Genomic DNA, 27895 nt, shown 5'->3' with positions numbered 1-27895 from the left:
GGGTGAAATAGAGAACAGCTGCTGCTCACAAAGCAAAGCCCTGAGAGCAGCGGGGAGGAGCAGTGACCTGTACACATGAGGTAAACTGAGTCTGTATCTAATGTCGTCAATAGGTTCTCAACAGGCACAACAATTTATAATGAGACCAATTTCACCAGAGGCTGGCTGACCGCAACTCCAGCTCAGTCCCATGGCATCTCATCAGTGTTACAACAAAATGACATTGAGCCTGGCCGGCGGGGCTCAGTGGTTGAGCGTTGATCTATAAACCAGGAGGTCAGGGTTCCATTCCCGGGCAGGGCACATGCCTGGGTTGCGGGCTCCATCCCTAGTAGGGGGCATGCAGGAGGCAGCCGATCAATGACTCTCTCATCATTGATGTTTCTATCTCTCTCCCTCTCCCTTCCTCTCCGAAATCAATAAAAATATATATTTTAAAAACAACATTGAATGAAAGATGTTATCCGAGGGCCTGTGGTTTAGTGGGATGTTAGATTTTCTTAGTAAGATAGAGATGAGAAGTCTGAGGGAAGCAATGAAGTGTCCACTGATGAATGAATAGGTAAAGAAGATGTGACATATGTGTGAATATTACTCAGCCTTTTATAAAAAAGGGACATCTTGCCATGTGAGACATGGGTGGACCTTGAGGGCATTATGCGAAGTGAACCAAGTCAGGCAGCAAACGACGAGTATCACACGGTCTCATATGCAGAATCCAAAACAAAAATAGCCCACAGACCGCGGGCTGAGAGGCAGGGGCGGGCGTGGGCAATGGCTAAAGGGAGCACAGAGGTGCAAACTGCAGGTACACAATCAGGTAAGTCCCGGGTGTAAGTTCATAATCTATACTGATAAAAGTGTAATATGCTCATTAGACCGGACAGCCGAACGACCTTCCGGACGAAGCCGGGGCTGCGAGGGACAAGGGCAGCTGCCGCAGCTGTGAGGGCCAAGCCCCTTGCACAAATTGCGTGCATCGGGCCTCTAGGACTGCGTATCTGAAAGTTGCTAAGAGAGTAGAACTGAGTTTTCATCAGAGAGGAAGGGAGAGGGAGAGAGAGGGAAACATCAGTGATGAGAGAGAATCATGGATCGGCTGCCCCCTGCACGCCCCTCACTGGGGATCGGGCCCACAAACCGATTCATGGGTTGATGCTCAACCACTGAGCCATGCAGGCCGGGCTGACAGTCTAACTATTAAACAGTTGTTACATCAGTAGCAGCTGGGTTAGAGCATGTGGCCCAGGCCAGGTAAAGGCAAGCTAGTGAAGCCAAACTTGTGGAATACTGCCTTTCCGTTGTTAAGTATGAGCAACTGCACTTAGAAAACTATGACGTGTGCCATACTGAAAACGAATAATTATGTGTTCACACTTATTATGAAGCATTTTTCCTTAATCTGGTGATATTTATTCAAGTGTCCATTTTTAACAGGGGAAGCCATTTCTACCACCAAGGTATTCCCATCAGTCTGATGATGACTTAAACTGGATCAGCACACCAGCAGTTGGGGGGGGTGTGTCGGGGGGAGAGGGACACGGGGCTCGCCTACCTTCAGCTTCCTCACAGCGTCCCGCACGACCTCGGTGCCTTTGGGCTGCTCCACCTCCGTGCTGCCAAGAAACTAAGAGAGGCCATCGGTGAGACAGGCTGTACCATCGCCTGGTGTCACACCACTAGGACTAAACCTGGCACAATAGATGGATGCGGGTTCATGCAAACCCAAATCCCACTACACGGAAAAGTCATGCACATTCTTTTAAATTCTATGAAAATGTCAATATATGATTTGATCACATAAATTCTTACTATTTAATTAATAAAACTCATCTACCTTTTAAAATACAAACTTTTAAAATACCCAATACCTACCATCCACCAAAGCTACAAGCCAAACTACATTAAAAATAAATAAATAAAACATACAGCCTGGCCAGTGTTGCTCAGTGGTTGAGCATTGGCCTATCAGTTAGGAGGTCCCGGTTCAATTCCCGGTCAGGGCACAGGCCCGGGCTGCAGGCTTGATCTCCAGTGTGGGACGTGCAGGAGGCAGCCAATCATTGATTATCTCTCATCATTGATGTTTCTACCTCTCTCTCCTTTTCCCTTTCTCTCCAAAGTCAATAAAAATGTATTTTAAAAAATAAAACATAGATGATCTGCAATTTTACTCTATTTTCAAATATACCTGAAGGGTTTTTAGTTAAAACATCTGTAATACTTTCAACAATAAAGATAAATTTAAGACAACAACAACACACAAAACAACTTGATCTATCAAAAAAAAAGTTTCATAAAATCTTCTATCCTGGAGAGAATTAATACCTCCGAAACAAAAGTCCGATATCATAATATGTTGAAGACCAAGTCAAATTGAAATATGAGTATTTTCTTCTATAAAATATTTCTATATAAATAGCAAATAATTATTAAATTAATTAAGTGTATGTAATTCCCCAAAGACGTTTTTTGTGACATACTACCAATTACTAGTATACCCCAACGTGAGTCATGAATTCGTCACTTCTCATATCAATAAGTGTGTATGTGTACACGTGTGTGTGTGTGCGTGCGCACGCTTCACATAAAATGATTAAGTACCACTCCCTCCCCCCCATTTTTAAGTTTAATTGTGTTGGGGTAACATGAGTTGCTAGCATTGCACAATGTCAGGTGTACAAGGTTATCGCTGACATCCGTGTGCTCTGTTCTGGCCCCACAGACGGCCAGCCTCCTGTCTCCACACGCCTGGCCCCTTGCCCACTCGCCTCCCTCCACCTCTCTCCCCTCCGTAGCCTCTCTCTGTTGCCTGTACCTTTGAGTGTGTTTTGTTTGCTTTGTTAGTTTATTCATTGCTTTTTGTTTTCTATTCCTCACAGGAGTGACATCCTACGGCTTGTTGTTCTTTTCGTGGCTGAGCACGCCCCTTTCTGTGACTCAGCCCAGGGAGCGAAGGGAACACATAGGTAACGTCACAGTGTCTTTTCAAATCGCACTGACTCCTCCCGTCCTTCATGAAATAAGTGACGGCTAGGGAAAGCAGACTCCGGGTTTTCAACGGGCTCCCTGCCTCGCCCGCCTGGGAACACGGGGAGCAGGTTACAACGGGGATGCAGGTGCGGGGCAGGGCGGGGCGGTGCTCATCAAGCTCGCAGGGTCTCTGCACTCCCGCCCAAGGGGCAGCTCGGACACAGGGACAGCCAGCGAGACAGGAGCAGCAGGCGCGCCACTGCGTCGGGCCCCGGCTACGTCAGCACTCGCCCTCGCCACACCAGCACTCGCCCTCGCCACGCCAGCACTCGCCCTCGCCACATCAGCACTCCCCCTCGCCACGCCAGCACTCGCCCTCGCCACGCCAGCACTCGCCCTCGCCACGCCAGCACTCGCCCTCGCCACGCCAGCACTCGCCCTCGCCACGCCACGCCCGCACTCGCCCTCGCCACGCCCGCACTCGCCCTCGCCACGCCAGCACTCGCCCTCGCCACGCCAGCACCCGCCCTCGCCACGCCAGCACCCGCCCTCGCCACGTCAGCACTCCTCCTCGCCACGTCAGCACCCGCCCTCGCCACGGCAGCACCCGCCCTCGCCACGTCAGCACCCGTCCTCGCCACGTCAGCACTCATCCTCGCCACGGCAGCACCCGCCCTCGCCACGTCAGCACCCGCCCTCGCCACGTCAGCATTCCTCCTCGCCACGTCAGCACTCCTCCTCGCCACGCCAGCACTCGCCCTCGCCACGCCAGCACCCGCCCTCGCCACGTCAGCACCCGCCCTCGCCACGGCAGCACCCGCCCTCGCCACGTCAGCACCCGTCCTCGCCACGTCAGCACTCATCCTCGCCACGGCAGCACCCGCCCTCGCCACGTCAGCACTCGCCCTCGCCACGTCAGCACTCCTCCTCGCCACACCAGCACTCCTCCTCGCCACGCCAGCACTCGCCCTCGCCACGCCAGCACTCGTCCTCGCCACGTCAGCACTCGCCCTCGCCACGTCAGCACTCGCCCTCGCCACGCCAGCACTCCTCCTCGCCACGCCAGCACTCGCCCTCGCCACGTCAGCACTCCTCCTCGCCACGCCAGCACTCATCCTCGCCACGCCAGCACTCGCCCTCGCCACGCCAGCACTCCTCCTCGCCACGTCAGCACTCCTCCTCGCCACGTCAGCACTCCTCCTCGCCACGCCAGCACTCGCCCTCGCCACGCCAGCACTCCTCCTCGCCACGTCAGCACTCCTCCTCGCCACGTCAGCACTCCTCCTCGCCACGACAGCACTCATCCTCGCCACGCCAGCACTCGCCCTCGCCACGCCAGCACTCCTCCTCGCCACGTCAGCACTCCTCCTCGCCACGCCAGCACTCCTCCTCGCCACACCAGCACTCGCCCTCGCCACGTCAGCACTCCTCCTCGCCACGCCAGCACTCATCCTCGCCACGTCAGCACTCGCCCTCGCCACGTCAGCACTCCTCCTCGCCACGTCAGCACTCCTCCTCGCCACGGCAGCACTCGCCCTCGCCACGTCAGCACTCCTCCTCGCCACGCCAGCACTCATCCTCGCCACACCAGCACTCGCCCTCGCCACGTCAGCACTCCTCCTCGCCACGTCAGCACTCCTCCTCGCCACGTCAGCACTCCTCCTCGCCACGCCAGCACTCATCCTCGCATTCATCCTCCCTACGTCAGCATCCATCCTCGCCTCCGGGGCTGGCCTACAGGGACCAGAACGCGTGGGGAACTTGCTGTCAGGAAGGAACGGAGGACCCGCGGCTCAGATGTGGGAGGCCTGCTCCCCACCGAGCACCCACGCCCGTGACTTCTGCTTCAGACCCGGTACTGACCTGACCTGTCTGCTGCAGGACAGAAGCACTCGGGGCTGTGACCTCAGCCCAGGGCCCAGGCGCCTAGCGCCATTGGTGGGTCGTACCAGGGCATCCCTGTGTGTTTCCCAGCTCCCCAGGGTGTGCGTCAGGTGGGAAAGTCCTGTTTTAGCCCGGCCGGTGGGGCTCAGTGCTGAGCATCGACCCATGAACCAGGACGTCACGGTTGGATTCCCGGTCAGGGCACAGGCCCAGGTTGTGGGTTCGATCCCCAGTGCAAGGTGTGCAGGAGGCCACCAATCCATGATTCTCTCTCACCACTGATGTTTCGATCTCTCCCTCCTTCTTCTTTCCTCTCTGAGATCAATAAAAATATATTTAAGAAAGAAAAAAGAGAGAGGGAGAGAAAGAAAAAAGGAAGGAAGGGAGGGAGGAAGGCAAGGAGAAAGGGAAGGAGGGAGGGGAGGGGGCGAGGAAGGTAGGCAGGTGCTGTTTGGACCATCCAGGAAGGAGAAAGGGTTCAAGTGAAGGAAGGTTGGCACCAAGGGGCCATGTAGTTGCGAGCCAGGCCGGGTGCGCTCCTGCCCTCGGCGTCTGACCTTCTCCCTGAGCTTCTCCCGCGGGGGTGGGCGGCTGGAGCTCACAGCACCAGCGAGGCCGGAGGCTCTCACCGGCAAGGGGCTCTTCACGGCGGAAGGACTGGCGTGTCCCTAACGGACTGTGAGGGCCCGGGAACACCTGCAGGAGGGCGCCCATGCTGGGCAGAAACTCCGGAGCCAGGGGACGCTGTGCAGACAGGCCCGCGTGGGATGAGGGGCCGGGGCCTCCTCCATGGCCGTCCTGCTGCCTCGGGGCCCGCACAGTCGCCGTCACGCCCGCTGTCATGAGGCCCCTGAGCCGCGGGACACGGAGGAGCCCTGGGAGGTGGGCACAGCCACAGGGACACCGGCAGCGCTCACCCTAACGCACTCCTCTGTGACGTCAGCTGCCCTAAATGCAAACAACTTCAAACTGAGAAGTGGGCCCAGCTGGCTCAGGGGTTGAGCATCGACCTATGAACCAGGAGGTCACGGTTCCATTCCTGACAATGTGGACAGGAAAGAAGATATAGTACAAAGGGGGCATTTATTTAGAATGTGTTAGACTATGACAAGCAAGAAGACGCACTGAACTATGTGACAACAGGGCATGTATTTCAAATAAATGTTACAAATGATGAAACGCCTTCTTTGAATCTTCTACAAAGACTCCGACAGGTCAGAGGACACTGCCGACGCTGTGAAAGCTTGTTCCGTGTTCGTGCAGACACCCAGCCGCTCAGCGCACAGGGAGGACCGGGGCTGCCGTCTGTCAGCACCGAACACACCGAGAGCCGCCCGACCCTCTGACTCGCGGAATACGGGCAGACTTGGCTTAAGACGCTATGAAGAGGTGGAGGGGTCATGGGGGGAGGGGGAAGTCATCTGTAATACTTTCAACAATAAAGACACATTTAAAAAATGCTATTAAGACAGTTCATATTCAGCTTAATATTTTCCGAAATTTCCACAGCTATTTTCAATTACTTAAAATGGTACAGGCTTTTAAAAGACGAGTCTCTGGTGATGCCTGTCCTCATTGAGTCCGTGTCTGTTATCGTGTCCCGCACACAAGCGCTTTGGGGGAGCCCGAGTTACAGCTGGAGGCGTCCGCCTGAATCTGAAACTGCCTTTTCCCCTCATCAGTCAAGGCTAGTCGCCGCCTGGCTGGCTCCTTCGCCAGCAGAGGGCAGTGTGGGCCGTCACACGGGCCCGTTATACTGCCTGGCTGGCTCCTCCGTCACCGTGAGAAATGGAGGCTGTTACTTCTTTAATATCCACTAAAGTAAGTGACTAAAGAGTTACCAGACCTAACTGCTACGCAGTCTGGCACTATTTACCATACGAGGAAGTTAATTTATAACAGAAATAAAGAGTACATCTTCTGTTTGTATATAATTCAACGTGTACCGATTTTATGTAGATAATATATTTTTTTCTACATAATTTTTTAAATATTAAGGGAGGATAATGTCTACTTTTTACCACACACAAGTTTTGTCCAGCATCCAGTGTGAACAACTATCGGTGGCATAATGACCAACAGGGATTCTAATCTTAGAAAAAATAAATAACAGACAATGTCTCCTTCTTTGTGAACAAGGTTGCAGAGCCTTAAATAGGATGGGCGAGTGCCCTTGGCACTCACTTGACGGCAAGTGTAAACAAAAGAAAAAGTTTTAAACCTTCTAGCTTCTCCGCTGCACCAGGGGACAAGCCGTATGGGGTGAGTCAGACCATTTAATCTGGAGTCTCCGGTGGACTGGTGAGGCCACGGTGCCAAGCAATACAGGGAAAACCAATTTTCAAAGGCACATTGTAACAGGCGATTCCTAAAGAATGGGCAGGACCAGTCAGCTTTAAACCGATTACTTAATTGCCAAAACCAGAATCCTGGAAAAAGTAATTAAAGTAGATCCACCAAAAAGGACAGTCACACGTTAAATGCGAAACCAGACACTCCGAAGGTTACCCTGAGAGGAAGGCCAGGAAATTCCGACAGAGAAGAAAAGCGATGCTGGGCTCAGCATTGAGAAGCCCGCATTCCACATCTGATCGGATGTTTACGTTTCCCATTTTATGAGAGTAACTTTGTATTCAGTGTCACCTGTTCTTATGTTACATGACTAGGGAGTGCATTATTATTATTTTATTTATTTCTTAGAGAGAGTGGAAGGGAGGGGGAGAGAGAAACATCCATGTGAGAGAGACACATCAATTGGTTGCCTCACACATCTGCCCCTGGTTGGGCTGGGGATGGGTCCTGCAACTGAGGTACGTGCCCCATGACTGGAATCGAACCCGGGACCCTTCAGTCGACAGGCCGATGCTCTATCCACTGAGCCAACCGGCTAAGGCTGGGTGTATTATATTAACTAGAGGCCCGGTGCACAAAGTTTGTGCACTTGTTGGGGGCGGGGGGTCCCTCAGCCTGACCTGAGCCCTCTCACAGTCCAGGGGCCCCGTAATGGATCGCCCCCACAGAGGGAGGCCCCGCCCACCCGCCACAGCCTGCTGGTCGGTGGCCTGGGCCTGCCTCTTTGGGGTGATGATGGAGCCCCCCCAGTTGGTCACCCCACCGGCCAGTGGCCTGGGCCTCCCTCTGTGGGGCGATCCTGGGATGATGGCCAGGACCCCGACCCATCGCATCGCACCTGCCGTGGCTGGCCTGGCACCAGTGGGTGTCATAGCGTGGTCGTCTGGACGGTCGTTCGGTCGACTGCATATTACGCTTTTATTATTATAGAGAGGCTCTTGCTTTTACAATAAGACTTGAACGTTTAAGCCAAAACAAAGCGACTTGCTACCAGCAAGAAACTGCTCGTGGCCCGCCCGTCAGCAAGGCCTCCCTGACACAGCTGAGTCGCAGGGTCACAGAGAGGCAGCAGCCATCCTGCCCGAGGCCCCGCAGCAGCCAGGCCTCCTTCCGTCCCAGGAGTCAGACAGCGGGACGAAGGCAGGGCACCCCCCCCCAATGTTACTATAAATAGAAACACTACAATAATAAACAAACGCCAACTTAGCCAGACAGGCCGCACCGTCCGCCTTCTCATTAGAGACCCACAGGCCTGTGGACGGCGGAGACGCTGCGTTAAAACCCCATTATTTTCAGACGCGGAGCCAGGGCCGGAGGTGAGAGGCTCCTCAAGGTCACGAAGCTGGTTAGTGGCCGAGCGAGGGCTCGGGTCCCAGCTCTCCCGATTTCAGAACGGAGGGCCCTGTTGCTGCCGTAAATGGGGCAGAAACAGAATTCCAGGTCGCACCCACACCGGGTGGGTACTGCTCACCGAGGCCACGTTCGCTTGGCTAACTGAGGTTTACATCCTCTCTGCGGTGAGATGCGCTTAGAGCAGCGGTTCTCAACCTGTGGGTCGCGACCCCTTTGGCAGCCGAACGACCCTTTCACAGGGGTCGCCTAAGACCATCCTGCATATCAGATATTTCCATGATGATTCATCACAGTAGCAACATGACAGTGATGAAGTAGCAACGAAAATAATGTTATGGCTGGGTCACAGCATGAGGACCTGTATTTAAAGGGCCAGGAGGTGGAGAACCACTGGCTTCAAAGCTAAGGGAGTCAGAGCAGTGAGGCGGCCGGACAGCGCGGTGACCTGCACTCCCTTTACTCACTGAACCTCTCGGACGCGGTGTCCTCATTCACAAAATGGGGACAAACTCATGTTTCGGTGAGAGTGAGACGGAGAGCAGCCAGTGGCTGGCACCAAGGGGACACTCACAGAATTCGTGCTGAGACGGTGAGATGAAGTGACGAAATAGTCACAACCAGCACACAGAAGGGCTAACCCACCCAGGATGGATTGGGGGGGGGGGGCGGGGGGGCGGAGGGGAGCAAGGGGAAGCCCTCGGGGGGCCACTGGGATGGGAGCACGGGCGGCGGAGTCCTCACCAGCACTCGCACACGCGCACCTTCCTCTCCCATTCCGGTGGCTGCGTGCCAACACGTCTTCTCATTTCTCACGGTAACTCAATCCAATTGCCACTCTCATGGCAATGTGATCAGATCAAGCTTGAGACAGGAGAGTTTTTCAGGAAATCTATACATACTGTGCCAGCAAGTATCTGTACTGTTTTGTCAGAGAGGCCAAGGACTTCTCTTGTTGACCAGATACCTCGCTGCTTTCCAGTTTTGGGTAAATACGATTTTTGTAATCTGTTTACAAGTTACTGCTCTACAGAAAACATTTACCCTGTACTCAGCCCATGTGCCAGATCCTCTTATTACGCCTGGTGGTTTTGTGTTATTTACTCTGCGTGTCCTGGAATATAACTGTCCATGAAGTGAAATGCACTTTCCTTTCCTTTTCAATACTGTTACCAATGATTTCACTTTCCTTGATCGCCGTATTTTACAAAACAATGAATGACGGTGACAATACGCATCCGTATCTTATTCTTAATTTTCATGCAACTTAAGGTTTGGGCAACACAGCCCACTGCTATTGTTCTACTTCAGATTTCAAATTCAAGCAAGTAATTGCCCTCAATCTGCCTGTATCCCTGACCTCTGTCCACGGAGAAGCCGCCATTACCACGAACCCCCTCTTCCTCCCCCCTCATGTCTTCCCCTGAGGGAGCGGACATTCTTTAAACACCCCTCCGATCCGGCGATAGCATTTCCAGTGCCTCCCCTCGGAGACACTGTATTATAATTTATTATTACTGACCACCTCCACCACCATCACTACCATTATCTCTGTGTCCTGATGCACTTCAAAAATACGTATTGTACATCCTCATCATTTTTATTTCTGCATCCTGATCTGTTTCAAAAGTGTTGATTGTGCATCAACTAGGTGTCAGGGACAATTCTAGGCACCAGGGACCCAGCAGTGAACCAACAGACCAGATCTCTGACCCGGTCACGGTGCCCCGCTACCCCTGCTCGGTGACCAGGGGGCCTGTGTGCTTCTCCCGGGCTCGTCCATCCCACTCCTCCAGAGCCTCCTTGGCGCACAACCTAAACAGCCGCACGCAGCGAGACAGGTTCCCAGGGGCAGCCCGGCCGCGGCAGGTGTCCTGGCTCAGCCACTTGGCGAAGTCCTCCTCCCCCGCTGGGAGCAGCCGTCTCCTCGCACGTGAGTGTCCGTGGGAGGGTCACACGCAGAGGCTGTCCTGCTCACATTGCTGCCCTCGCTTCGTCACAAAGGGAGGGAGACCTGCCTTTCGGGTTGGGCACCGCTCTTCTGAGTGAGACGGGAGTGCGGGCTGCTGACCCTGAGACGCAAACGTGTCTATGCCTTTCACGGCCCCGCTGTCACTGATCTGGCCCGTAATGCTGCGAAGGCCGCTGCCCACGGCGCTCATGAGCGGGGATCCTGTCCCCGGGGGTTACTCCTGGAGGTAGAGAGTCCCACACCGATAGGCACAGGCCAAGAAAGGAACAAACTAACAAACCCCGAGATCTGGGACAGGCTGAGGCGCTTAATGCCTGACTGTGGATGTGTGCTCTTCCCTCCTTCCCAGCAGGTGCCCCTAGGGAGAGCAGACTACACCAGGTGCTCACTGAAGACCTACTGCGTGCCCAGAGAGAGCAGACTGCACCAGGTGTTTACTGAAGACCTACTACTGTGTGCCTAGGGAGAGCAAACTGCACCAGGTGCTCACTGAAGACCTACTGTGTGCCCAAGGAGAGCAGACTGCACCAGATGCTCACTGAAGACCTACTGTGTGCCCAGGGAGAGCAGACTGCACCAGGTGCTCACTGAAGACCTACTGTGTGCCCAGGGAGAGCAGACTGCACCAGGTGTTTACTGAAGACCTACTGTGTGCCCAGGGAGAGCAAACTGCACCAGGTGCTCACTGAAGACCTACTTTGTGCCCAGGGAGAGCAGACTGCACCAGGTGTTTACTGAAGACCTACTGTGTGCCCAAGGAGAGCAGACTGCACCAGATGCTCACTGAACACCTACTGTGTGCCAGGCACTGGGCAGGGTCTTGGACACAGTCATGAACAGAACCATCAAAGGTCTCTGTGCAGTGGCCGAGTGGAGCCCTGCCACGGGGTTTCCAGGCCCCAGGGCCCGGATCCTGGCTCTGCCGCTCAATACGGCCGTGAATGTCACCTCAGAGAGCAGCTTTCTCTTTGGTGAGATGTAGGTGAATGTCCCTGCCCTGCAGGAGGGCGTGAGCAGAGGCTGCAGGGGAAGTGCCACAGGCAGGCACGGAACCCTCACTGCCATCGCGGAACCCTTGCTGCCATCACAGAACCCTTGCTCCCATCACGGAACCCTCACTGCCATCGCGGAACCCTTGCTGCCATCACAGAACCCTTGCTCCCATCACGGAACCCTCACCGCCATCGCGGAACCCTCGCTGCCATCACGGAACCCTCACCGCCATCGCGGAACCCTCGCTGCCATCACGGAACCCTCGCTGCCATCGCGGAACCCTTGCTGCCGTCGCGGAACACTTGCTGCCATCACAGAACCCTTGCTGCCATCGCGAGACGCTCCCACGAGCTGCAGGTGAGCTGGTTCCTGGCTGGGAACACAGGGCTTGTGACCGATTACCTTCAACAAGGGCCAGGGCTTGCATTTGTCTCTTATTTTGTAGAAATTATGTAGTTCACTGATGGGGCTTAGGGACTCTGCTGGGAAGCTGGTGTCCTGGCTGAGTGACAGCCGGGGAAGCACAGAGGCGTCCACCATCCCGCAGGGGCAGGAGCCTGGCAATGAGCTGCGGAGGATGGGGGGGTTGGGAGGGGGCCGCTGGGCTTTGGGGAGCCAGTGGATCCTCTCCAGGGAGGGCCTGCCTTGCAGCCGGATCTGAGGGAGCTCACACGCTGATTTCTCTCGCGAGCTGAGAGCTGAGTCCCTGCTCGTAAGAGCAAGCAGCTCTCCCATGCCCAGCATCACAGCTCTCGTCCTGCTCACGACCAGCAGGCCACCGTACATCTGCTTCGCACCTCACGGTAGTGAGTTGGCTTATTTTTTTAATTCCATGTCTTTTTATCTAAAAACACAACTATTTATTTTTAGAGAGGAAGGGAGAAGGATAGCGAGAGAGAAACATCAATGATGAGAGAGAATCATGGACCGGCTGCCTCCTGCACGCCCCCCAATGGGATCGCGCCTGCAGCCCGGTCATGTGCCCTGACCGGGAATCGAACCCTGACCTCCTGGTTCATTGGTCGATGCTCAGCCACTGAGCCAGGCCGGCCGGGCTGTCTTTCTTTTGAAAGACATCTATTTTTGTGTTTTTCCAACACTTGGCAATCATCACTAATCAGTACCACTGCATCCTCACTGTAACGTGTAATTAGTTCATTTTAACCCTCATATTTGCTGATTTTATTTGCTTTCCCTTGGCCTTTAAAAAAAAAATTTCTCCATATTCCTGGGCAGCTTCTGAGAGTATTTTCCAGCTGCCACTTGAAAGCTTTAATCCCGGTATTAACATAGATCTTTGTGTTTCATTGGACCATGTCTAAAAATTTAATAACCCGATTAGTGGCGATAATTCCAAGTCATATAAAACACTCCCCTTCACATACACAGGATTATGCTGCAGTATATTAGTTTTCTGAAAAAGAACTACATGCACTTTTATTTACCCTCATATGTTTAATTAATATATCAGGTATTTACACGTGTTACTTTCACACTGCAGAACTGGCATTTGAAAGAAACCTTTTCCCCACGTACACGTTATCATAAACATGACTAAGTTGAAAGTAAGCTACTTATTTTTTAACCTATTTCTTGTTTAAGCATTCTGTGACATGCTATTGCAATTCCTTGTCTATCGGGCTAAATAGAAATACATACACTGACTCAGTCCTGAAATTATTTTATTTTCATTTAAAAGCAATAAATGAGCCCTATTCGGTTTGGCTCACTGGATAGAGCGTCGGCCTGGGGACTGAAGAGTCCTGGGTTCGATTCCGGTCAAGGGCATGTACCTTGGTTGCAGGCACATCCCCAGTAGGGGGTGTGCAGGAGGCAGCTGATCGATGCTTCCCTCTCATTGATGTTTCTAACTCTCTATCCCTCTCCCTTCCTCTCTGTAAAAATCAATAAAATATATTAAAAAAATAAAATAAAATAAAAAATAAATAAATAAAAGCAATAAATGACCCTAAAATGCCTGGGTAAGTGAAGTATGGGCAAGAACACGATAGCTTAGCATCAGGAGACTTAGCTGCCTCTCATTTCAGTGCTCATCTATAATAATAAAAGCGTAATATGCTAAGTTTCCGTGCATCCATTCAACCAAAGTGTAACATGCTAATGATATGCTAAGGCCGCTCAACTGCTCGCTAGGACATGCACTGACCACCAGGGGGCAGACGCTCCAACTGGTAGGTTAGCTTGCTGCTGGGGTCCCGCCCATCAGGACTGAGTGAGATGGGTCAGACATGCCCTGGAGCCCTCCTGTGGTCCCTCCCCAACTGGCCAACCTCCTGCATCCCTCCCTGGCCCCATCATGCACCGATGGGTCCCTCGGCCTGGCCTGCGCCCTCTCGCAACTCGGGACCCCATGGGGGACGTCAGAGAGCTGGTTTCGACCCGATCCCACAGGCCAGGTGGAGGGACCCCACGAATTTGTGCACCAGGCCTCTAGTCTAGAATAAATGTCAAAATCATAGCACATCCAAGGAAGCGGTAGATCCGCTGTGCATAAGAGTTAGGAAACGAGTAGCCTGCTTTCTCCTAAGTGGCAAGTGGTTACTGGACACCCAGGCTGGAACATCTGTCCCTAACTCAGCAAATACAGGATGCGATGTGTGAAACCAGGGGGGGAGAGGAGGAGTGAGGGGTGGCGTGGGGAGGGCGGGGGGGAGGGCGGGGGGGAGGAGGAGTGAGGGCACCGTTTGTTAGCATGAGACTTGGGGCTGGGAGAGTTCCGAGAGGAAGGACGGTGACACCGGCCGGTGGAAGCTGTGGGGAGGGAGAGCAGGAGGAGAAAACACCCACCGCAGGGCAAGTGCTGGAAGCTGGCAAAGGCAGGGGAGTCTGTGCCGGCAGAAGAGCCGGGGTTTTCAGAGCGAGAAGCAGCCAGGCTCCGAGGAGAGGGGAGGAGAAGGGGGAGGACAAGGGGGTTTGCTGGGGAGTGGCCTTGAGCCCCGGGACCCAGGCGTCGCTCCTTCTGCAGAATATAGAGCCCTGCTTTCATCTGAGGATGTGACGATGATCCCACCCCGTCCCCAGAGGTGTTTGGAGCGGCGATCAAGGCCACAGAGTAGAGGCGGGCAGCACCCAGGCTGCCAGCTCCTCAGCGGCTGCCGCGGGAGGAGGGTCAGTGACCGCTCTGGCTGATGCTGACAAGGTGACATAAGTCCACGCGTCTCCTCTGTGCGATGGGCTTCACACGCCCCGGTCCCTCCGGCGCTCCGCCGGCCGGGGTGGGGCAGGTCGCTGAATCTGAAGGGCCCGCGGGACCTGCGCTTTCCTCTGGAACAACCATGACTCTGAAAACCAGTTTCGCAGCCATGACTCCCCTCATTCCCACCGTTGGCGTCTGTTACTCTCAAGTGCTTTGGAGAAACAGCTATCGCTTCCCATCAGAATGAGACAGGACGGGGGCTAACCTGGCTCGCAGTCTGCCCTCCGCGGCGGCCTGTCCAATAGCGGCCTTTACCTCCGTCACGCAAACACGTAGCTCACTCAGCCAGGAGAGGGCTGGGGGGCGCGACGCGCGCTGGGGGCACCGAGGGCACAGAGGACGGAGAAGCCAGGCCCGCCTGCCGTCCACAGGCTCCTCGGGACAGACCCGCCTCCGGCTGCCCTTCACGCCGCTGAGAGCCCTGGAGTTTCCAGGGTCAGGTTTCCCAACCGAAATACACGAATCCTGACATCTTGTCAGCTTCACTTTCAGACAACACGCTCCCTTGGGAGCTCTCTCTCTCTCTCTTTAATTTTAGTATATTTTTATTGACTTCAGAGAGGAAGGGAGAGGGAGAGAGAAACATCAATGAGAGAGAATCACTGGTCAGTTGCCTCCTGCACGCCCCCTGCTGGGGATGGAGGCCGCAACCTTGGGCAGGTGCCCTGACTGGGAATCGAACCTCTGGGTTCATAGGTCGACCCGCAACCACTGAGCCACGCCTGCGGGAGCCTCCCCGTGGTTCCCGTGGGAAGTTAGAGCATGACGTTCCCGCCACAGCACGGGGGGAGGGCGGACGCGCTGACCTGTTGCTGCGCTGCGCGCATTATTTTGAGATTCCCTGCAGTTCCAGATCACGGCGGTGATTATCAGGGGGAAAGGTGTTGGGCAAATTATGATAAATATTTTTAAATGTTTTAATTATTTTGTTCAGTCTATGTTGACATACATTTAAATCCAGCGAGTTAGGATACAGGTGCGTGTAGATTTCTGAGAATTAACTTACATGCACATGTGTTAGTAAAACTTTATATCATACAGTCTCGTCAAAACAGACATGACGCCGCGTGACTCGCTTGGGGACTCGCGGGGCCTTAGCGGGTCAGAGCCCTCAGTCACGGGTAGAGCGGGTTTCTAACATGTAGATGCGTCTACGTGCACCAGGCCCTGGAGGGGCTGCTTGTGAATAGAACTCCTCATTCGGGGGCAATGGAAGCAGCGGGGAGTGTGCCTTTCATTTTCAAATCGAAGGCAGGCAGCCTGCGCCTTCAGTAAGAGAATTAGCATCCATCTCCACATCCAGTGAAATCGCAGGCCTGACCTCAGGCGCCTAATGAGGAACGTGCCCTGGTATTTTCCGCGGCTCCAACAACAAACCTGCAAGAGCGTCTTTATTAGCACTGAGCCCGGGCCCAAGAACGAATTCTAAGAAAATAGAAAGTGAGCGTTCCAAACGCACAGACAATCTCCCATTAGGAATGGCCCTGCCCGGCCGGTGTGGCTCAGGGGCTGAGCATCGACCTAGGAACCAGGAGGTCACGGTTGGATTCCAGTCAGCGCACAGGCCCGGGTTGTGGGCTCGAACCCCAGTGAGGGGCCTGCAGGAGGCAGCCGATCCATGATTCTCTCTCATCACTGATGTTTCTATCTCTCTCTCCCTCTCCTTTTCTGACATCAATAAAAACATTTAAAAAACGAAGAATCACATTGACAGCCATGATGTGATCATGACAAATTAGATGCTGAGGGAGCACCTCCTGCCAGGGCATCAGACGTGCCCTCCCCTCTCTCCCTCCTCCCTCTGGCTCTCTCCCTCCTCCCCCTGGCCGGTGTGACCTGCTAGCTCCCCTCCTCACAGCTCCCACCCCCTCCCCACCGGCCGAGGCTCCCTATGCATTAGGGCGCTGAACAGAGTGCCTGGCATCGGGCTGTGGGAACTGTGTGTCTGGGGAGAGGGGCGTTTACAAGTGAGAGTGTGGCCCTGGCAAGCCCGGTGCCCAGGAGGCGGGGACGGGGAGCTCCAGGTTGGGTCTGCAGTCGGCTGGGGGAGCGGGGACGGCCTGGAGGCAGGCACGTTCTGGAAGGAGGCAGTGACAAAGGACGCCTGTTCTTTTCGGTCCTGGCGAGTTCTCAGGAGTAAATTGCTACAAACTGCTCATCAGAAGAGCAGAAGCCATCAGCAGGGGACACGGGGTCGTCCTTCCTCACAGAACAGGGCGTTCTCGAAGGGAGACGTCCTCTGCTGACACGGAGAGACCAAGGGCTCCTGTCCGACGCCGGTGGCGGCTGCGTGCGGCCCTGGTGGGGGGGCGGGAGGCGGGGGCTTGCGCTCTGAGACGCTGGGGTCTGGGCGCCCCTGATCAGCTGCAGCGATGGGCATGGATCCACTTCCTCTAACCGCGATTTCCTGATTTGTAAAGTGGGGGCCATAAGAGTAAGCGAAGTGGGTCAGTTTATGAAGAGTTGGTATAGCCTGGCTGGTGGCTGAGTGTCAACCTAGGAACCAGGAGGGCAGGGCTCGATTCCCGGTCAGGGCCCAGGCCCGGGTTGTGGGCTCGATCCCCAGTGTGGGGCCTGCAGGAGGCAGCCGACCCATGATTCTCTCTCATCTCTGATGTTTCTCTCTCTCTCTCCCTCTCCCTTCCTCTCTGACATCAATGAAAACAAACACATTTTTAAAAGAGAGAGTTGTCACGGCATTGCCTCTGCACAGGACTGACATAGGGATGGGACTGACATAGGGATGGGGACTGAATAGGGACGGAGACGGACATAGGGATGGGGACTGACACAGGGACGGGGACTGACATAGGGATGGGACTGACACAGGGATGGGGACGGACACAGGGACGGAGACAGACAGGTGCCTGACAAGTCACACACGGTGGGAGCAACAGGGAGGCGGGGACTGCAGCGGGCGCAGGAGCGGGTCAGCCAGTGGCCAGCCTGGCCCTCCCCCAAGGGGCCGATGAGAAGATGTGACTCAGGAGAAGAACAGCTGGAAGGACAGGGTGTGCGGGTGAGGATGTGGAGAAGGCAGGGCTTTACCAGAACAAAGGACTAAATAAACTTGATGCCATCAAGTCCTGCGAATCAGAGAAGGACACACAGACAGCCCTGCTGCGAGGGGCCTGCCAGCTGCCAGCTCACCCGGGGCAGCTCCAGGCGCCCGCTGCCCGGGGAGGGCTCGGTCCGCACAGCCGTGCTCCTGAGACCTGCGGCCGCAGAGGGCAGATGCGCTTGTCCAGGCAGCACCGCAGGGAGGACTGTCCCGCCCCGCAGCTCCTGCGGCCCGCAGGCCTCGCCTGGGTGCGCTCGGCGCTCGTTAGCTGCCCGCGGCGGGAGCAGAGGACCGAAGCCAAAGCCCCCGCTGCTGCTCTCCTGTCAGCTGCCCGCCAGACGGGCGGAGGGAGCAGACGCCGCTGGTGAGAAGAGTCAGGACCGGGGATCCCATTGCTTCACTGCCCGTGTCTCCAAAACCACCTGCCCCGGCTTCTCGAGGACAGTGCGCCAACGCAGGTCTCTCCCGCCCTCTTTTTAAATTGTATTTCTATTGACGTCAGAGAGGAAGGGAGAGTGAGAGAGATAGAAACACCAATGATGAGAGAGAATCATGGACCGGCTGCCTCCTGCACGCTCCCCCCCGCCCGCCCCCGCAGGGATCGAGCCCACAACCCGGGCCTGTGCTGACAGGGAACCGAACCCTGACCTCCTGGTTCATAGGTCAACCCTCACCACTGAGCCACTCGGGGCTAAAGTGCGGGTCTGTAGGCTCATTCTGGAGCAGCGGTTCTGAACCTGTGGGCCGCGACCCCTTTGGGGGTTGAACGACCCTTTCACAGGGGTCGCCTAAGACCATCGGAAAACACATATATAATGACATATTGTTTTTGTGATTCATCACGATGCTTTCATTATGTTCAATCTGTAACAATGAAAATCCATCCTGCATGTCAGATATTTACACGACGATTCATAACAGCAGCAACATGACAGGTATGCAGTAGCCACGAAATAAGTTTCTGGTTGGGGGTCAGCACAACGTGAGGAACTGGGTTAAGGGCCGCGGCAGCAGGAAGGTTGGGAACCGCTGCTCTAAGCGGAAAAGTGCGACGGCTCCTCCGAAGGTCGCTGTCGAGCGGCTCCTGTGCGGAGATATGAGCTGAGCCTCCTTGCTAACCACGTGGAAGGAAGGACAGGGATGCAGTGGAGCCCTCACGCGTTCCACGCTTCCCTGAAACACGCGCACGCCGCTGCTGGGCCGGCTGCTCTGGAGCCGCGGCCGCCGACGGGAGTCCCAGGCTGGGCCGCGGCTCCACATCAGCGCGGGACGGGCCCCTGGCCCATCGGGCGCCCGCGCGCGTCTCACCCACCGCGCCCACGGACGCGTCCGCTGCCCGGCCCGAACACTCGCGAACGTTTCCCGTGACTGTTTTCTTTGCTGACTTCCTTCTGTGGCGCGGCTGTCGGTATCTTTATTTCTAGGATCCGAACTCTCTCCCACTCATTCGTAAACCGATAGGAACACTGCGCTGAAGGGCAATTTGTCACACAGTCACCAACAACAATCCCAGAAGCATTAGCAACATGATCTTGTTCTAATACCACTTCTCTCTGCCATGACTCATTAGGCCGCATTATGTAACTTCCTCTCCTCATTAGCTTCTTCCTCGTAAAACTTCCTCACAGTCTGCAAGGGTTTGCACCGATGTCCTTGCATTTCTCCGGGTGACTTTAGGACAAAGGTGACCCACGCATTGGCATCTTGCTCCATGAAAACTCAGAGTAGGCGACGTACAGGCAACGTCTTCACGTGGACTAGCAGATCCATGGTCACAGTGGCCCAGAGTTCAAGTTAAAGGTAGCTCTAATGGGCCCTGGCCCGTGTGGCTCAGTGGATAGAGTGTCGGCCTGCGGACTGAAGGGTCCCAGGTTCGATTCCAATCAAGGGTACGTGCCCGGGTTGCGGGCTCGATCCCCGGTGGGGGGCGTGCAGGAGGCAGCTGATCCTTGATTCTCTCTCATCATGGATGTTTCTCTCTCTCCCTCTCCCTTCCTCTCTGAAATCAACAAAATATATACTTTTTTTTTTTTTTTTAAAAAGGTATAATTGGAACCTTTCAACCCTATAGAAACCCCTTTGTCAACATGAGACATTTCAGAAAAATACACAGACTGTGGTTAGTTTCCCTTGGAGGACAGAATCCTACTACGATCGGGAATCGTGTCACAACACGGAGCCAGGTCCTTGCAATGACGTGCTTTTCTACACGATTTTCTATGTGGTTTTCAGTCTCCCAAGGGCCGAGGAAGACTGTCTGAGGGCGAGGAGGGTCCTATGAGGCAGTTTTCCCGGTCCGTTAATAAGCTTCCCAAGCTCCGTCCTGGCAACCCAATCCTCACGTGGCCTTAGAGCCATTCATAAGCAGGGCAGTGACTTCAAGCGTATGGGTTTTACAGAGAAAATATTTTAAACCTTTTTTTTCTTTTTTCTTTTTTTTTTTTTGCTGCAAAGTCAGCAAAAAGCCCTAGTTGCTTCACTCCGCACGTTCACTGTGGGGAGCAGCTCTGGGGCGTCCGGCGGCCGTGTAAGTGCTTCCTGTGCTGGCTCAGAGCGGCCAGCCCTCCAGAGCGGCCCCATTAAGCCCCATCGACTTTCTGTCCCAGGAATTTTTAAAAACGTTTTTCCTGAAATAATGCCTCCTACCCAACCTCATTCTATCCCAGCGCCCGGTCTGCTAACCCGCAAGCTCTTACATTCTCTTATGAAAATAATTTTCTCTTTTCCCCACACTGTCTCCCCGGGTGAGGTACTTGAGTCTGTCACACTCTCACCCTCCCAAACTCAACTCTTCAATTCATTTCCGTCTCTCCCACATAGATTTCTCTGAAATCTACTTCAGGTTTGGTGTTCACTAACACCAAATTAATATCTTTAAAAATATATATATATGTTCTTATTGACTTTTAGAGAGAGAGGAAGGGCAAGGGATAGAGAGAGAGAAACATCGATGAGAGAATCATTGATCGGCTGCCTCCTGCACGTCTCCTACGGGGGGATCAAGCCCTCGAGCCCTCAACCTGGGCATGTGCCCTGACCAAGAATCAAACCGGCAACCTCCTGGTCCACAAGCTGGTGCTCACCACTGGGCCACACCGGCCGGGAATAACACCTTCCTTTAAAGACCATTTTGTTCATTGCATTCATCCCTCCAGTTTTCCAACAATGAATCGAATCTTTGACGTGGAGTATAGGTTGCTTCTATGTATTAAAATGCAGCAACTGGACAAAAGCTTCACCCCAAAAATGATTTGTTTTGTTTGTTTTCTTAATGGTTTAAGCTCTGTTTGTCCCCTTTTGGGCATGAAAAATGACATTCATTAAAACTGCAGCTCATTTCTCTCATCCCCGGGTTAGTTTCTATATTTTTCGGTGTAATGCAACATTAAAATGTTTCAAGGACACTCATTTGTTGGTTATTTTATTTCCTCCAGACCATGGTTCTGCAAGTCACTTTAACAAGAACCCAAATCATTTAAAGACAACACATGCATAACACAAACAGAAATTGTGAAGGGTACCGCTTTTTAAAAATCACTTATTTGGAGACAAAAATAACTTTCCTATACTATACCCTACAAAATGACTTTATTTATGCAAATTTCTCTCAGGGATCATACACCAGGAAATGCCAATGCGTAAACAAACTTTCTAAGATCAACCAGGAATTACTAATGTCCATCATAAATACGTAACAAGTAAAATTCAGTAATATTATAGGAACTGCTTTACCTTTGCATTGTAGGGAATGTAGTGTTTTGATAAAGCTTCAGGCGTGTGCATCCATGTTTTGTCTGCAATGAGAACACACAGTGTTAACTTCAATCACAGGCTCTGAGGGCGTCATTCACGCGTTGGCACATGTGAGGAATCTGATGTGGGGAGAGCATCTCCGATCCCCGGCAGACATGAGAACAAGGTGACTGGCAGTGATCACAGCGTCCTCTCCTTGATCTGAAGGTCCCTGCTTTTCCTGCCAAGTGTTTTCAAATAATGCAAATGTTACTGCGCCCCCAGGGCTCTGAGTAATTACACCAATTATGTGATTAATTTTGTGATAACTTTCTCTTTTTGCTCTCATAAATTACAGGTTATGTTTCTTAATTCTCTAATGAAAAAAGTCATTTTCTCTTTATTCATTATTTAGCAAAGAATGAACAACTTAATAAAGGGAAATTTTAATATTAAACTAATAACTGCATTTATATAAAACAGAAATAAGTCAACCTACTTGGGTCCATTTAGAAATCAATATGATATTAGGATGATTTTTTAATCTAAGCTTAGAGAAACATTAATTGTGAATCTACTATCAGCAGTTTTTTAAATAAATAATCTTAATTTGAAATGTTTTAGATTAGAGTAACAGGATATTGGAAATAAAAGTAGCTGAAAGGATAGAAGACATTGAAACCAATTTGGATTGTATATTCTTGATAGAAATATAAAATATACTTTTCATTCCATTTTTAAATTTTATACATTCCACATATCATCCCAAATATTTTGTGGAATGCATAAATGAGCAAAAAGCAAAAAATATTAACGTTTAGTCAAACCAAATGTTGTTGGATGAAAGGATGCATATGAGTGGATCTAAAGAGAAATAATACTTAAACATTGAAATCTAAGTGCTATGCACTATGACTGTATCTACCCTCCAGTATGTTAAGTGTTAAGGAAAATAAAGTGTAATTAGTTAAATTATTCAATCACATTTGTTCACATGCTATATTCATATGTTTTGTTACTAAATTACTCATTTTTGTGAAATAAATAAATTTTTATTTTAAAAAATTCAGATAGAAAGCTAAGGTAAGGAAAGGAGTTACATAACAAATACATTTGTTAAAATGTAATCAGTGATTGCGAAGTTGGGCTGGTTTTTACAGAACGATGAACAACTGGCCGAATGAGGCACTGGGTCTCTCTCAGACCCGGGAGCTGCCCCGCACCATCAGGATCTGGAGATAAATCAGTGCGGTGCCCGCTACCCACTCAGGGAACAGCAGACACGCCCCGACCCGAGGCGGGTGGTTGGGGACCACGAGGAAAAGCCACTCCGTGGGGATCTCGGGCAGCAGCCTGTTCCCCGGCTCCGAGGCACCAGGTGGCCCGGCAGGGCTGCGGCTGGGGCCTGGTCAGCTCTGAGCCGCGGTGACCCGGCGAGCCTCACCCCCGGGGACCGCCTGGCTGTGTCAGAGCAGGGGACACACTGTGCTGGGGCTAGTGATCGGACAGAGGAAGTGGATGTTACACTCGCTAGGGCTGCCCTTCAACTCCCTGTCAGGTGTAATAGGGATCCCCTCGTGCAGCTCCAGTTTTCGAACTAAACTGCAGTTCAAGCCGACAGCGGAGCTGGGCACTGGGGCAGCGGCTCCTCTCACAGCCTCGCTGCCTGGGACATTCGGGCGGGACGGGCACCTCGGGGAGGGCGCCCGCGCCGGGCTCACTCGGCGTCAGAGTGGCATGCTGATCAGCCGTTGCCTAAGTGGGTGTAACCCCGAGGCCTGGAAAGTAAGAGGAATATCAGGAAACGAAAAGAGAATGAGACGAAGTAGGAAATAAGTATTTCGGCTTCAGGATTCTCTAAGTCACGTTAATCTTCCTTGTGGTCATATTCCCAGTCTTCAAATGAGACAAAATACGCAACGCCCGTAGCGGGCTTGCTCCCCAGTGTGGGGCGTGCAGGAGGCACTCAATCCATGATGCTCTCTCATCATCGACGTTTCTTTCCTCCTCTCCCTTCCTCTCTGGAATCAATAAAAACATTTTTAAAAAATAAATAAATAAAACCACGGGGAAGGGAATTGCAAGCACATAAAAAGAGAAGTTCCAGGAGGATTTTTGTGTTTGTTTTTGGAAGATAGCATGACTACAGTAATGAATGGCGATAATGGGTCTTATTACTGTATTACCACATGATTATTTGTAGATATTGTTTTACTGGTAAAGGAATTAAGAAAGAAACATTGTTTTACTTTTGGCGTATGTTTTAAGTCAGAAGCAAGCTACAGACCACAATGAATGTCACCCAGCCTTACCCTTATCAAGAAAAGATAAGATGATAATTTCCTAGCTCCCCAGGGCCCAGAGGCACCCTGAAGTGACGTCACCTAAACCCCCACAGAAGGCACCAGTCCTGCCCACCCAGCCAGACGAGCACATGGCTCCTCACAGAGAAGGCGGGGCCTGGAGCGATCCCATCATGTTTCTGCACAACTTGGTTGAAATGTTTTCCTACATTGAATCAACGACCACACCATTTCTCGCTATTTGTCCTTTCTCTAACGTAGTCTCATGACCACATGATCGCATGACCGCCTTCCCAACATTGAAAGGCGAGTCCCATGACCAGGCCCAGGCCCTCAGCCCGGTTCCCTGCTGCGTGGCTGGAAGACCTACTGTCAACCCAGCCCTTCTCATCCGGCAGGTTCCGCGTGTCAATCAGCTCTGAAAACACACACTGTTCCCACTCTGGCTGGTGTGGCTCAGTGGATAGAGTGTAGGCCTGCAGACTGAAGGTTCGACTCCCAGTCAGGGCACAGGCCCAGATTGCAGGCTCCATCCCCAGTAGGGGGCGTGCAGGAGGCAGCCGATCAATGAGTCTCATCCTTGATGTTTCTCTCTCTCCCTCTCCTTTCCTCTCTGAAGTCAATAAAAATACATTTTTAAAAAACCTGTTCCCAACAGCGTGGAATGGAACAGAACAGTCACTAGTCAGACAATGCACTGGGACTGTGGTCCTGACCTGCTGGCTTTATTCTTCAGCCATTTTCTGGACGTATTATTCTACCCGCCCTGAAGGAGGTGACACTAGCGAAGTGTTCTGTCTTCCCTCTGAGTGCATCATAGTGGGTAAAATGCCATGTTTTCCTCCCCCCTAAAATATAAATGACACTGTTTCTTTCATTCTAATACTGATAATTTTATTAATTTATACTTATTTTAAATCCCTATCTTAAAATTAATAACGAACTTATTTTGGCGTCATTGCTTTCAATTCACCTGTCATCCATCCTCACATATTATTCAATATAAAGTGAAGCAGCCCCTGGCGGTGGCTCAGTGGATGGAGCATCGTCCCATACACCGAAAAGGCTGCCGGTTCGATCCCCGTCAGGGTACATAGCGAGGCTCTGGGTCTGATCTCTGGTCGAGGCACTAATGGAAGTAGCCAATGGATGTTTCTCTCTCACACTGATGTGTCTCTCTTTCTCTCCCTTCCTCTCTCTGAACGTATCCTCAGGGGAGGATTAAAAAAAATAAAAGCAAAGCATATTCACACACATACACATACATGAGTGAATTTAAATCAAGGTAAACTTATGCAAACTTAAAGATGTTAGTGGTTTCTGGCTACATAAGGTGAAGTTTGAAGTGATTTCAGATCATTTTAATTTTTGCCATTTCACACCACAGAGTAAAACTGCCAGAATGCTCACCATCACAAACGCATTCTGAACCAGGTACGTACATTAAGCAACTCCTCTCTTGCACTCGGGTGACAGCCAAACAAGGTTACCTGGCAATGTTTGCAAATGCGCGTGCCCTATGTCACTTCACTCCTGAGCCCCCTGGTTTGATAACAGGAAGAACTCACGGCTTAACATCGCCATTTGACTTTCATCGGAATTCATACTGAACTGACCCCAGGGCCATCAGATGGGCACACTTACCTTTCTTTCTGCTAAAAGCACGGTTCATGATGGGGGTCAGCCGAATAGTTCGCTTCACGCACACTTTACGCCCTACAGAAATAACAAGATCATAAAGAATCGGTGAGGAAGTGCTGACCAAACTCCTTTAAGCAAATGCATTTAAAACTTTTAAAATACTTGCAAACAATCTCCCAAAGGACACTGGGTAAGAATAAACATGAGTACTCAAATGTATGGGTGGCCCAGCAGGTAGGATTCCCCCAAAGTTCCTAAATTTTCTTGATTTTCTTCTATTGCACATCTGTCACTAATGATATTTATTTGCACATTTGAGGGGGGAAATCTAGTAAGCAGGCCAACACTGGGGAAAGGCCACCGGGAGTCTACAGGGAACAGTGCCTGCCGCTCACACGAGAGCCAGCAGCGAGGGCGGGACGTGTCACAACCCATGGGACATCGATTAGATTGACTAACAGCTGTCTTCCTTCATAAGTAGAAAAAAATGAAAACTAAAATAAATGATGCTTTGGACTCACTTAACAAATCTTAACAACAAGACCCCCAAAATTAAACTTTTCTAAGTAACTTCCTTATATCCCATAATTTTGTTCAAAAATATTTTAAGAGCTATAAAAATATTCCATACCCAACATGGTAAAATCTACAATTTCTGGAAACAAATAAAAAGAAAAATCAGGCATGCAAAGAAGAAAAAAAAAATAATGAGGAGAAAAATCAATGAAAACTGATCCAGAAGAATGACAGGGATGATAGTGGTGGCAGCCACGGACATTCGGAGACACTCCACGTGCTCAAGAAGCTGGGCACAGAGGAAGCAGGTGGTCAGAGGCAGAGACGAGATATAAAAGCAACCAACTCCAGCTTCCAGAAATGAAAACCACAATGTGGGGCATAAAGAATACACTAGACGGGACTAATGGTAGATAAGATACTGCAAGAGAAGAGTGGTGAGATTGAAGACACAGACACAGCAACTCACCTACCTAAAATGTAACAGACAGAAAAGAGGGAGGGAGGGAGGGAGGGAAGGAGGGAGGGAGGGAGGGCAGGAGGGAGGGAGGACCACTAAATTGTGGAAAAACATCAACTTGTCAAACAGTCCCTGAAGGAAAAGAGAGAAGAGCAGCAGAAAAATATTTGGAAAAAAAAAAAAAAAAAGGCTGAGAATTCTCCAAAAGTATAAACCCAAGGATTCAAGAAGCTTAACAAACCCCAAATACAAGAAACAAGAAAACTTGTCAAAATCAAATTTCTTAAATCCAGGGAGAAAGAGGAAATATTAAAAGCGGCAAAAAAAAAAAAAAAAAAGCACATTACATACAGAGGAACAAGATTAGAACGGCAGCAGTTCTCAATATCTTTAAAGTATGGAAAGATCGCCCTAGCCGGTGTGGCTCAGTGGATAGAGCGTCGGCCTGCGGACTAAAGGGTCCCAGGTTCGACTCCGGTCAAGGGCATGTACCTGGGTTGTGGGCACATCCCCAGTGGGGAGTGTGCAGGAGGCAGCTGATCGATGTGTCTCTCTCATCGATGTTTCTAGCTTTCTATCCCTCTCCCTTCCTCTCTGTAAAAAATCAATAAAATGTATTTTTTTTAAAAAAATAAGTAAAGTATGGAAAGATCTAAAACTTAATGTAAAAAGAAAACAGATAATTTCATTATGTAAAGGGGAAAGTTAGAGTGATTCTTAAGGTCCATTTTGAGTTTCTTTATTAAACACCAATATATATTTTTTGCTTTTATCTTTCTAAAGGATCCATTATAATAAATTATAAATATTGTTAGAAAAATTTATAAATTCATTTGATACGTGGTAAGTGTAGTAATGTTCAAAAATATAAACGAATATTTACATGTAATCAATAAAACAATATATAGTTCATAATTTATTGAAACATTATCACTCTAAGCTTAAAGCCAACTGGAAGTTTAAATTGCTAAGTAAACATTTAAAATACATTATAAACACTAAAGGTAGAAGTCATTACATGAATTATTTTATCCCCAAATTTTACTTAAAAATCAGTAACTGCATTTGACAAAACACCGTGAGGCCAACTAGTATTAATTACTCCATAAATGTTACCTTTTGTGGGCTTACATTTTTTTTTTTTTTAAAGTTGGAATCAACAATCATTTCTTTAAATAAACCCGGCACCTCCAGGTTGGAAAACTGATTTGCCAAAGGAAACACTGGTATTTATAGACCAGTTCAAACTCCGGAGTGACTGCTAATGGACGGCCGCTTCCTGCTTGGCAACCTGCTGCCCACGCTCTCCCCCAGAAAAGCTCAGTCACAGGCTACGACGACGACGCCAGCATGCCCGGTGCGCACACTCGGACCTGCCACAGCCGCCGCTGCGTTGCGTTTTTATCCTCGTGTGCCTCTAAAAGTCAACTTTTTTTAGAAT

At 51.3% G+C, this 27895-nt stretch overlaps 1 protein-coding gene across 10 annotated transcripts in view; it reads right to left on the bottom strand.

Annotated features, from left to right (window-relative positions):
* The window catches only part of GULP1 (GULP PTB domain containing engulfment adaptor 1), a 154569-nt gene that overhangs the window by 25265 nt on the left and 101409 nt on the right, over positions 1-27895 (bottom strand). For 8 of the 10 annotated variants that reach the window (XM_036320272.1, XM_036320265.1, XM_036320268.1 and 5 more), the window contains 3 exons: positions 25482-25553; positions 21535-21596; positions 1556-1627 (listed from right to left, as the gene is read on the bottom strand). In XM_036320272.1, coding sequence (XP_036176165.1) covers positions 1556-1627; positions 21535-21596; positions 25482-25509 — 162 coding nt within the window. In that variant the 5' untranslated portion in view covers positions 25510-25553. The remainder of the gene's footprint in view (positions 1-1555; positions 1628-21534; positions 21597-25481; positions 25554-27895) is intronic. The other 2 variants (XM_036320270.1, XM_036320273.1) reach the window with 1 other exon arrangement.

The sequence above is a fragment of the Myotis myotis genome, unplaced genomic scaffold (assembly GCF_014108235.1).
Source record: "Myotis myotis isolate mMyoMyo1 unplaced genomic scaffold, mMyoMyo1.p scaffold_m19_p_8, whole genome shotgun sequence".
Taxonomy (NCBI): domain Eukaryota; kingdom Metazoa; phylum Chordata; class Mammalia; order Chiroptera; family Vespertilionidae; genus Myotis; species Myotis myotis.
This window is presented reverse-complemented; position numbering and strand designations above follow the sequence as displayed.